The sequence below is a fragment of the Myotis nattereri genome (assembly GCF_964212035.1).
Source record: "Myotis nattereri genome assembly, chromosome: 5".
Lineage (NCBI taxonomy): Eukaryota > Metazoa > Chordata > Mammalia > Chiroptera > Vespertilionidae > Myotis > Myotis nattereri.
In genome coordinates this window covers 51,899,674-51,912,627 of record NC_138080.1, presented here as the reverse complement: position 1 = coordinate 51,912,627, position 12,954 = coordinate 51,899,674, and the positions used below count along the sequence as shown (strand labels likewise).

The window sequence follows — 12,954 nt, the reverse complement described above, 5'->3', positions numbered from 1 at the left end:
TGCATTACATGAAAAATCTAATTGCTTCTAGCATAATTTATTAAATTGTGCTAAAATTTACAAGGGTTCAATTAAAAAAATATCTTAATTCTAAATGATATAATAGAAAATATGTAATAGTGCAGTTATAAGCACTTATCTGAAAATAAAAATTTAAAGAAGTGAATTTAAAGAAGGGATTAGCCAAAGAAAATATATGCCCAACCCATAGACACAGACAACAGTATGGTGATGGCCAGAGAGAAGTCGGGGGCAAGAGCTGAGTAGAGGGGGCATAAGGGGGGAAATAGGGACATCCTATATAATAATAATAAAAGGCTAATATGCAAATTGACTGAACGGCAGAATGGTCAGTTGCTATGATGCACACTGGCCAGGGGCAGACGCTCAATGCAGGAGCTGCCCCCTGGTGGTCAGTGCACTTCCATATGGGGAGTGCCACTCAGCCAGAAGCTGGCTCATTGCTGGCCAGCTCAGAGGTGGTGGCAGGAGTCTCTCCCACCTCCATGGCAGCACTAAAAATGTCCAACTAATGGTTTAGGCCTGATCCCTTGGGGGCCTAAGCCTTTAGTCGGATATACCCCGAGGGCTCCCTGGCTGCCAGAAGGATGTCTGACTGCAAGCTTAGGCCTGATCCCCTGGGGAGTAGGCCTAAGTCAACAGGTGGACATCCGCCAAGGCGTCCTGGACTGCAAATGGGCACAGGCCGGGCTGAGGGACACCCCGCCCCCTCCCCGAGTGTACAAATTTTTTTGCACCAGGCCTCTAGTATCATATTAATTTCAGATGTAAGACATCACGATTGGGTATATTGCAAAATCATCACCACAATAAGCCTAGTCAGCATCCATCACCACACGTAGTTACACAATTTTTTTTCTTGTGATGAGATCTTTTATGATTTATTCTCTTAGCAACTTTCAAAAATAACAGTGTAGTATTATTAAGTATAGTTACCACGTTGTCCATTGCATACTCAGTAAATAATTAATTAGGACAACAAGGTGACTATATCGCCCTAACTGGTTTGGCTCAATGAATAGAGCGTCGGCCTGTGGACTGAAAGGTCCCAGGTTCAATTCTGGTCAAGGGCATGTACACACCAGTAGGAGGTGTGTAGGAGGCTGCTGATCGATGTTTCTGTCTAAGTGATGTTTCTAACTCTCTATCCCTCTCCCTTTCTCTCTATAAAAAAATCAATAAAATATATTTAAAACAAAAAAACAAAGTGAATATATCAAACCCAGATTTGTGGCCTTTTCTCTCTTCTTTAATAGTTCCTCCCTCTGACTTATCAGTTATTGCCAATCATATCATCAGATCATCAGTCAATTAAAGTCACAGTCTTCCTCATTCTCCTTACCCATTTATCTAATCAGTTGTTAAAGCTTGTTGTTAGAACTATCTTCACACTACCACTTTTATTTTATTCCTCCTATTTCCACTGCCAACATGCTAAAGGAAGCTCCCTTATTTCTTGTCCAGACTGCTTGTCTACACTGCCTGCTGACTGATCTCCCCCTCCACTCCAGTCACTTCCTGCTCCAAACCATTCACTGTGCTGACAGATTAATCTTCCTATAATGTAGCTCTGATGATGACATTTACCTGATCAAAAGCCTTCAATGACTCCCTATCTCCCACCCTAATGAATGTAAACATAATTGTCCCTTCCCACCTTTGCTGTGTTTTCTCTCATGGAATCACATAACATCCCCTTAATGTGCACTATAGAGTACTCTCAGACTGTGTTTCTCTTTTTATATGTACCGCCTTCTGCCTGGGTTGCCTTCATACATACTCTTGCATCTCCATCAAAATTCTATACAACCTGAATGTCCTATTTCATGATTCCTACTTCCTCCAAAACAACACCTAAAACTTCGAGGCCACAGCTCAGCCTTTTTCATAGCATTTATAGAAACCTTGTATTGCTATACGTGTGGTATGCATCTCATTAGATGCTAAACTTATTTTTATGGCTACTGCGCCTAGCATAAGAACATTAACACTCAGTAATGATTTGTTGATAAGGAATTGAATTGGGCTGGAAATAAGTCTTTAGAGTTTACACTTCTAATATCTCTCAAAACTTCCAAATGCAAAATTAAATGACTTTGGCAAGGATAATATGTAAAGATAAATAGATAACCAATCAGAAAGTAGCTATTGATAAGGTGGTTGTATAAAAATTACTAATAAGAAATTAATAACCATCTACAATAATAAAAGGGTAATATGCTAATTAGACTGAAAGTTCTTCTGGACGTCCTTCCTTCCGGACAAAGCCGCAGCAGGTAGGGGCTGAGGCAGAGGCAGCAGAGGCCCCCAGCTGCAGTGGCAGCGGGCAGGGGCTGGGGCCAAGGCCTTTGCACGAATTTCATGCATCGGGCCTCTAGTTTTCAATATAATAGCCATCACACTTATAATTTCAATCACACACATACAACTAGATAAAATATCTCTAAGGAAAAATTTAATAAGCAAAAAGCAATAGACAGACTCAATATCATTAAAAATTCCAAACAATATTTTAGGGTTATAAAATAAGAATTAGAAAAATGAAAAGCATGCTCTATTTCTAAATAAAAGGAATCAATAAAAATATCAGTGATTTCCATAATTTGGAACTGTATTAATGTTCCAATAAAACTATAAAAGAGTTTTCTTCTTTTTTTCATCTTATTTTCTTCCCTTTTTAAAGAATTAGATTAGCTGTTTCTAAAACTCAAATAAAAAAAGAGAAAATCATCTTGGAAAATTCTAAACAAGAAGAAGAATGAGGACAAGAATATCTGTCAAATATGAAAGCATATTATAAATCCATAATATTTTAAACAATATGATACTGATCCATAGGAGCTGGATAAATATTATCAAGATATTGATAATAAATATTATGAATATTATCAAGAAATATTATCAAACATCTAAATATATTTTGATGTTGAGTATGATAAAGCTGGTATTGCATATCAGTGAAGATAGAAAAAATATTAAATATGTGGCATAAGTATGGTATTAGAACAACAGGGAAGTTATCTAGGGGAAAAATTAAGTGGTATACATATCAACTTCCTATGCCAAAATAAATTACATATTGAACACATTGAAATATAAAAGAGGAATCCACAAAAATACTAGAATAGGAAACCATTGAAAATTTGAGTATGGAAGGTCTATCTAAATATGACACAAACTCCCAGGAAAGACTACTGTATTTTAACTCATTAAAATAAACTTCTTCTCAGCCCAAAACAAAACAAAAAACCACTATATACAAATCAAAGATAACATACTAAAAGAAATCAGAATACATATACACACATTAGCACATACATTGAATATCATTTCAGGATGACACTCAGAGTCTACCAGTGTTTGCCTCCGTGGAGAGGTGAGGAGCAGGAGAATAGAGGATAAGGTGGGGAAAAGGCTTCATTTCTCGGTATATTTAAAATTTTGACTATATGTTCATATTACCTACATATCCCCAAAATAATTAAAATATGTAATGATTTATTTGCTGTGATAATTATTTCATGATTACTTTTTATTTGAATATAAAAGGTGGCTAAGGAATTGCTTTTCAAGGAAAGTATAGCTCAATTGAAGAGACTATGCGTAAGTAGTTGTTAAGAGCTGTGGAGTTTGAATCCTATCTGTACAACTTACTGTGCCATCTAGTACAAATTACTTAACTTCTCTGAGTTTCAGTATCTGCATTAATAAAACAGAAAAAAATATTTACAGTAACACTTCATAGAGTATTATGTCACCAGGATTCAAGGAAATAATGTGTTGAATACATTGCCTGATTCACAGAAAGTGTTAAATGTTTATAAGGCTTATGAATTACCAAATGTTTTAAATTGTCAATTGGAATTTGTAGAAATAAGTATTTTATTTCATAGAACTGTAGAGTAACCATTATTGCCATGTCTGGCTCATGGGGACTGAGCATTGTTGTTCCAGCTACAAAAAGTTGTCTCTAATCAGTGATCTGTTGCTACTAACTGCAGGCTGCTGTTGTAATGCTCCACAGAGAAGAAAGCATCTGGCTGTCTAACTTAGGTGGAGACTCCACCTAAATTAATTCCACCAATCAAAGGTGAAATGATTATAGAACTAGACTGCACGCCTTGTGAGAAGGTGTAATTCCAATCAGAGTTCAAGCACAGTGTGCCAAACAGAGCATGCTGTCTGTCATTGTGGTTCTTCTTGCTGAAGACCATAAAACGTTGATTTGTTAAGATACGAATTCATAACTTTGTGTTAAGTCTTACATAGAGAGAATACGTAATCTCATATGCACAAGGCTGATAAACACTTAAAGAAATTGGGAATTCCATCTTATTCCATTTTAGTATGCCTGGCTTTTTGCTGATTTGTGTTAGAATCTGAGATGTGGTATCATAACTTTAAAGAAAAGATTTGCGCTGAGACCGGTTTGGCTCAGTGGATAGAGCGTCGGCCTGCGGACTGAAAGGTCCCAGGTTCGATTCCGGTCAAGGGCATGTACCTGGGTTGCGGGCACATCCCCAGTGGGAGATGTGCAGGAGGCGGCTGATCGATGTTTCTCTCTCATTGATGTTTCTGACTCTCTGTCTCTCTCCCTTCCTCTCTGTAAAAAATCAATGAAATATATTTAAAAAAAAAAAGGATTTGCTTTTTACCACAATCTCAAATTGTAAATCAGAATTCTATTAGGTAAGATGTTCTCTGAGAGAAAATGGCCAACAGTGATTTAGTGACCTACATTGGCCCTGCATTTAGTCACTAGGTTTACATTTTAACTACCTGTTCTCTTAAATGTTTGGGCCAGTTTTTTCCTCTGATAAATTATAAATGATTAACAAATTTCAGGAAAGAACAATATTTCTTACATCAAATTTCCTCTACTTCCAGGTTTGTTTTCCGAGAAAAGAGCACAGGTAGTATGTAAGCCAAAATAATCATGTAATTTAATTCAGAGATCAATGAGCTTATTTATTGAAATAATAATTTCCCAAATTATCTACCAGCCATTTGTGTTCTGATTTGAAAATATAACATCTACTGCTAACAGTCTTCATGTATATTAAATAACTCACTCTACAAGTTCCTTGTCTGTTTTGTTCATTTAGGCTCCAAAGTTATTTGCTGAATTCAAATTTGATTTGGTAGAGTTACTTTAAGTTCTTGACCTGGGGGAAATGATGTAAGCCTGAAGAAATAACAGAAAGCACCACCAATTTTGAGCATCTTCTTAATGCTCGCTGTCATACTGTCGTTTAGTTGTTGCTATTTTGCATGTTCTCTCATTTAATCCTCAGAACAAGCCTAGAGAGATATATAATTATCTGCATCGTATAAATGAAGAGGGTCTTTGAGAGGTTACAGTGATATATGCAAGATCACTGTTCCAGAACAGGGATTCTGATCCATAGGCCCAATGCCCGTACTCTCAACCACGCTTCTAAATATAATCACAAAACACTTCTTGATCTAAGGTAACATATAGATACAATATATTATTATGAAAGCAATTCATGGATGGAAGGAGTTCCCAGCAGAGATTATGGATTTTAAAATATGATGTGTTTATACATACCTGTATATGAGATTATATGAGCATATATTTGCATCTCTCTAAGTCTGTCTAATATAACTTTCTAGCTTCCTCTCTGGGTTAGAAACAAGCTGGTTAGATGGTCTTTTACAGCCTTTCTCAAACCTGGATTTCAATTGTTTTTTAATATTTGTATTTTCAGTCCAATTATAGGCAGAAGCAGTTTTTCAATGCTTGACTACATGGTTCAAGTTCACTAAAATTTGATGAACTGAATTCTCTCAGTAATTTAAAGAAAGATAAATCCATCAGGAGGTCCCAGGAAGCTCGACTCAATGCTGACAATGATATGTCCATTTTTTCTAATAAGTAAACCATTTATAGACCTAAGTTAAATGTATACTGGTAACCTGACTCCTCAGAATTGGATTTCCTCAAAATAGGCAGGAAGAAAATGATTTGTTGACAGGTTGAAAATCAGTCCAATCTAATAGAGAAAAAAAAATAATGACTAACGGAAGCAAAGTTATCTGTTAGCATATTTGTTTATAAACACAGCCCAAGGAAAGTGAAAATGAAAATTTTTTTGAGTCTATGAGCAATGTGCTTTTAGTTTCACTGTGTAAATCAAAGACAGAAAACCAACAGGGGCTATGTAACCTGGACTTCTTACGGGGCAGTGGGGTGGGGGTGGGCGGCAAGGCAGCCACCTGGGTTTTGAGCTTCTTAACTTTATAAAGCTCTATCAGATGTACCACTTGGGGGCGTTGGGCCATGGGGCAGGGGTGCTTTGGGTGAGATTTAGAAAGTCAGGCAAGCCAGTGGCCAGAGAAAGAAGGATTGTCCCAATCAGAATTTCATCCAGAGACAAAAATGGCCAAGAATCAGCCATTTTTAATGCTGGCCAGAGATCAAGGAATGCTCTGAGGCTGCCCTGGATGGAGACAAATTGAAATGGAAAAGTTAGATTTAAGTGTTTGCTGTGCCAATTAGTCTGTTACTGAGTTCTTGGTTTGTTTGTTTGTTTGTTTGTTTGTTTCTAGTTTCACATAAGTTACAATTTGAAACCCTTACCCTTTGAAACAATTTTCATCACTAGATGTGATCAGTGGAATAATTACGAGTGTGGTAAAAACAAAAAAAAAAGTGGCCAAGTTACATTCCTCTGTTTGATGAAGATTCTCGTGATTTTCTCAAATAAAGTATCTTTGAAGGGAAAAATTATGTAATATTCCCAAAGAAAGAGGGGAGGTTGGAAGAACAGAAAATGTTATAAGGTCAATAAAAAGACAGCTTAATGCCCACATTTACTTTAAGTTTCCATCTTGAATGAAGGCCAATAAAATATGACCTGTATCTTGGGTTACTTTACTATCTAACTGTGAATGCACTTACAGTCCTTTCCATTCAAAATTAAATCCATAAAAAAAGACTACGCTGTGTATAAAGGTCAACTTGTCATTGACATTTGGAAGGACCTTGCTTCTTCCACGAAAGGTGGCTTACCCCTTCTTGCAATGGGGGTTGCTGTGTGTGCTTTACTCTGAGTGGTGGAGCAGTGACCTCCTCTTGGTAAACAAAGGTGCGATTTGTAAAAGCCCAAATATTTACTGAATGTTTTGCAAGGAAGAGCAGAGTGTCAACCACATTCTTAGCTGATAACTGTTGTGCCAGTAGGTTGCTGAGAAATGGCCTTCCGCAGGACTAACCAGGACATGCTCATCTACAAAGAAACAAAATAGGTCAAAATTCAGAACACAGTGTTTTCATTTTTTAACAACCAACACCGAGGAAATTCTCTGTACCCACACCCAGGAAACCACCTGCTTAGTCGCACTGCCTTCTTTTCAGAAAACTACCTGGTAATCTTATATCAATACTTCTTGTGGCTCTCATCCAATGTGCTTTGTTAGGTTAGTTTCCCCATTATCACTTCATGGATAGTTAATATTGCAGCATCTCATTGTGGGATGGAAGGCTCCTTTTTCACACCCCTTCTTCATATCTACTTGAAATGAACTGCCTATAGCTCCTATAGGATTATCCTAGGAAAATTCCTGAAATAACGCTTAATCAAATATGCACTCCCAAAGTGGTTAAAGGCTAGTTACAAAATGTGGGGTTAGTTACAAAGCTCATGGATGGCTCACTATTGCCACCTGCAGGCCTCCTGGAGGTGGGCAGTTTGAAGCCAATATGTACATCTATTTTTATGTGGGGCTGTCAGAGATTTGACAAATCCAGATAAGAGATAGAGTGAAAATAGAGGAACCCTGTGAAAGCTAGCCCGCAATCACCACGAAGCCCATCTGAACACTGTCCTACGATGGTGCCCTGATAATGTCATTCTCCTCATCGAAACCTGCAAGGACTCCCAGTCTCTTATCCTATTAAGTACAAACTTCTCAGCCTTGTATTTAAGGTTCTCCACAAAAAAAATATGCTCAATATAACTTATTAGCCAGATCTTCTAAATGAGGTCTCAAAATCCCGTAAAATGTTAAGGTATTATTATAATCAGCAAAAATAAACTAATTCAAATAATTTTATGTAAGCCCCATGAAGGCAAGGCTTTTTATCTGCTGGTATCTGCAGCACTTAACACAGTGAACTCAACAAACATTTGCTGAGTGAGTAAAGTATGTTTTCATAAACCATTACTAAATAGTAAATATTGCTATAGCACTAAAATAAAATATTAAAATGCCATTTGAGGCCAAGCACATGACCATTAAGGGCTTACAAGATCAGTTGAGAAAAGAAAAGACAAAGTACACCAGCCTCGAAAGCATCTGTCTCCGAGCAAAAGCTGTTCACAGATGTAACAAGGTCATCAGGTACCACCGGGCAGGTCAGTTGTGAAACTGGGACAAACCACAGTGATCCTCCTGTGGCTCCATTTGAGTGGCATCAGGAGCGGAGAGAGACAGTCACTGTGGCTTTTTGACTGAAGGGGACCCCACATGTATTTAATTTTTGGAAAACAAAAGCAAAACTATATAACACTTTAAAACAAATCCAAGTTTCAATGATGTCCATACAATGGGCTGGACAAGTCCCAGGATGCCACAGCACTAGGAGGAATTTCCAAGAGCTACTGGTCACTGCTTCTGATCCACTGTCTGGAGTAGAAGGAGCCAAGGCCACAAACAGGCCTCTGAGCTACTCCCACTTGCCTGGAACAAGTGCGGCCAAACAAACCAAACAACCTTAACAACGTTAAATAAAATGCCGGGAGGTGGGGAGATTGACATAGCGTTGTGTTTCCAAGCTCTGTCAGGATTTGCACTAATTTAAGGAAAATGTTTAGAACACACAGGACCAGGGAGAGAGTGTAGGGTAAAGAAAGCCCAGTGACCTTGACCTGCCCCTCTCCTTAGGTTTGTCTGTCCTGGTCTCACGCTTTAGCCCAGCTCACTCACCAATGTCCCATGCCAGCACCAATAAGAGGGGGCATGGATTACATTGGGGAAGTTCCCACAGGGTGTTGGGATTCAGGATCTTGGGTTCCTCACCCCATTCCTCAACTACAACTTGCAATTAAACCTCAGACTGCCACACCTCTGTCTGTTGTAAGAAAACATACCACTGACTCCCAGCTTTGCCCCAGTGCCCTACCCTACTGGGGCGCATGGTGGTACCTTCTTTCTCCTTTCAGGAATCCCTACTTACTTCCTGCTCTCCCAGGTGGATTGTCTAGTAGTAAATAGAATTTGTTCATTATTCTGTGAAGTTAACCTCCTAGTTGTGCTGAATTTCCTGAGAAGCATGGAGGACTCTGTTGGATTGAATAGTAAGTGGGTTTAATGTCACATACGTCGTTGTTGATGGCTGTGATTACATAGAGAACCTCACATGGAGTGAAGCATGAAATATAAATCTGGCCTAAGGTGTTACGTCTACCAAGATTGAAATTTAAATCTGAGATAAAACTAGAAACCAAAGATATGAGCTTCTACAGATAAAATTAGAGGAACTAGTCTATTGGCAGAGAATTATAGAATCAACTAACACAATTAGGTGACTAAGAGTAGTTGTGTGAAGCAATTTCATGAAGTAAGAACAGTATCCTATTTCAAGTACTTAGACTTTTCTTCTGCATGACTGTTTCTTAAAAATACTCCTTAGATTTTTATTTTGTTTAAAAATGCAGATTCCTTGGCTCCTTTGCCGATCTACTGAATCAGAGTACCTGGGGATGGACCCCAGGGGTCTGCATTTTATGAGCCAGCTTCCCCAGGTGCTTACTATACTATGTGCAGGAGAGTAGGAGACCCACTGCCTCACACTGCAAAGAGTACTCACTCACTCCTGCTTTACATAAGGAGGCTGATTTCGATTCGGCAATTTCAAAGATCATTCAATTCCTCTGTTATATTTTATAGTGAAGGCACACTGAAATTATTTCTTGTTCCAAAAAGAATTTTTTAAAACCAAGCTGTATCAGTTTCTCCTCTTTAAGTTAATAAATGCATGTTTGGTAATCAACTTACTGACATCTGTTGCTTTAAGAGTATTGTTTCAAGGCTGCAAAAAGAATGACAAATAGACTGGCCTCCAGCCCCATGCCTTAACACATTGCAGAAGTCCTTGCACATAGAAGGTGTACAAGAAATAGTTTGGAGCCGAAACCGGTTTGGCTCAGTGGATAGAGCGTCGGCCTGCGGACTGAAGGGTCCCGGGTTCGATTCCGGTCAAGGGCATGTACCTGGGTTGCAGGCATATCCCCAGTGGGAGATGTGCAGGAGGCAGCTGATCGATGTTTCTCTCTCATCGATGTTTCTAACTCTCTATCTCTCTCCCTTCCTCTCTGTGAAAAATCAATAAAATATATTTAAAAAAAAAAAGAAAAGAAATAGTTTGGAAACATTAAAGCATTTTATAGAAATAGACTAGAAAAGACCAGTCTGTTTAGGAAAGGGTTGAATTGGGAGGAAGAGCCAAGGGAGGAAAGGGTCAAAGATAATAACTCTGAGGAACAGAAAAGTTGACAATTAACATAAGTAAGAAAATAAGAAGGTGGAACCGATTTAGGGGAGACAGAAAACGAGCCCATTTTCTAACATTTTAAGCTTGAGCAGTAGTGAACCCTCTAATACAGCGGTTCTCAACCTGTGGGTCGCGACCCTTTCACAGGGGTCACCTAAGACCATCGAAAAACACACATATAATTACATATTGTTTTTGTGATTAATCACTATGCTTTAATTATGTTCAATTTGTAACCATGAAATTGGGGGTCACCACAACATGAGGAACTGTATTAAAGGGTCGCGGCATTAGGAAGGTTGAGAACCACTGCTCTAATAGGTGATGGTATTGGAATGCTGAAGACAGGGCTTTGAGAATGAGAACCAATGTTGAGTCAATGGGGGACAATGAGGGTTTCCAAGAAGAAAACAAGGTGTGAAAATAAGAAGGGCCTGAGGACAGAACTTGGACCTGACTTTAAATCTAACAGAATAGACAGAGAACGAAAGGATGGCTCTGCCCCTGCCTCATGCCCTAATCCTACAGACATGCCAAAGACTTCAGATCTCCAGAATGAAACCCTAGGGACTTGAGCTCACCTGTGTATCTGGGCCTTGGAATGCGTTCAAATTAAAGAGTAATGAACAATATTCCATGGAGAGTCCCTTTGCTGTTGGGCATGTCTGATAATATACAAGGAGCAGTGGAGTAGTCATTTTACTTATTTCATGTTCTATGGAGCCAGAAGCAGGTGGATTGTCTAGTAGTAAATAGAATTTGTTCATTATTCTGTGAAGTTAACCTCCTAGTTGTGCTGAATTTCCTGAGAAGCATGGAGGACTCTGTTGGATTGAATAGTAAGTGGGTTTAATGTCACATACGTCGTTGTTGATGGCTGTGATTACATAGCACTTACTGGAGCTAGTGACCAGAATATAAACAACTAGAAGTGTGTTTTATTTAAGGCCCTATCAAGGGAGCCAGACTCTCCCTGATATGTAATGTAATAGCGACACCTGCTGGTGAAGTTGTTTCATTCTTAGACAACAACAGGCACAGGGTGTGGATAAATACTCATCTATGCAAACTGCCTCGCAGATTCTTGTAGGTAAAATATCCGCCAACCCACTCCTGTTGTATGTGTATTATTGACTGTCTGAATGTTAGACTCCTCTGCCTTTGTGCAGAGGGATGGCAATGCAGGAGTAAATCATCAGCCAGTCTCAATCACCAGCATTCGAAGTAGATGAGGTGAGAACCCTGAACTCAGAATTTGAGTGTCTCATGCCTGAGAGAGACTTGGCCTGGTGAAGCTATGGATTCTGGGAGTGTTTGGGTGTACTTCCCACTGGATCTTAGGATGTGACAGTAATAAGTCAAAGATGGCCCCGTATATTGGTTTCTGGGTTGTTGATTTCTTCACAACAGCCTGGGACCCATGAACTCAAAAGCCTGCAGGCACCAGCATCTAATTCTCATATTTAAAACACTCTCAACTGTTTTAAACATGGCACAAATTTTAGCTATTGAGAACCGGCCTGCTTTGCATACTTTGAGAAGCTACATCCAATATTTGCTGGTCAGATGTTGGATAACGTTGTAGCAATTCAAGACCCCACTCTGCGGCTGACCTTGGGAGCTCCCTGATCCAGAGACTCCCAGAGGGATGGCTGAGTGGCCTCACCTAGACAGGTGAGTCCCCTCTCCCATCCCACCATTCTGCTGGGGTGTTCCCTTACTTTCCCATTGTCCTGGGGGGTCGCCCTGGGCAGCCACAGCGTCTGGATGGTCCCATGCTGTGTGGGACTCCTCCGTCCTGCTCCTGCATGCACACTTGTCAAAGTGTTGCCCAAATAAAGCTTGCTGTGAGCCCCTCCCTCCTTATGATCATATGTTTTTCCACGACCAGCCCCAGAATCGCTGGAACTCACTACATTGAGCAAGATAGGCCTTGCGTCCGCAGGGAGAAAGAAATGAACTTGGTAAACTGAAATAAATCGAGTTGTTAATGTGGTCATGGCCATACACATCCTCTATGCCTCTTCCTTGTGCTCTTGTTCCCCTTCAGACAGCGACATTGTTTCCAAAGTAGGAGCAAAGAGGGTTTGGTGGTACTGGTGCCCCTGGTTATGCCTTCCCAAAGCATCCTGGGGGCCTGGCCACAAAAGGGATGAAGCTCACATGTGAAGGCCCTTTAAATATGCTACGCCCAACTCAGGGAGGAGTTGTCCAGCTGGTGGCTGGACCTCAATGTGGCTCTGAGTTCAGTCACCGGCCCCCTTATGGCCAGTGGAGTGCAGGAATGGTGGAGTTACTTGGAAAAGACCGTCACACCCAGTGCTAAGCCTGAGGAAGGACACGAGGGACTGGGCCTAAAGCCCAGGGGCTCAGTATGTGAAGGTGATGAAAGCTTCACACACTTTGTGGCAATT

The 12,954-nt window shown here is 39.8% G+C and overlaps 1 protein-coding gene across 1 annotated transcript in view; it reads left to right on the top strand.

Moving 5' to 3' along the window:
- Positions 1-8,254: 8,254 nt before the first annotated feature.
- The window catches only part of LOC308520254 (uncharacterized protein), a gene marked incomplete at its 5' end in the record, with an annotated part of 62,415 nt that continues 57,715 nt past the window's right edge, over positions 8,255-12,954 (top strand). Inside the window, one exon of the mRNA XM_081092766.1 lies at positions 8,255-8,402. Within this exon, the coding sequence (XP_080948892.1) occupies positions 8,255-8,402 (148 nt within the window). The remainder of the gene's footprint in view (positions 8,403-12,954) is intronic.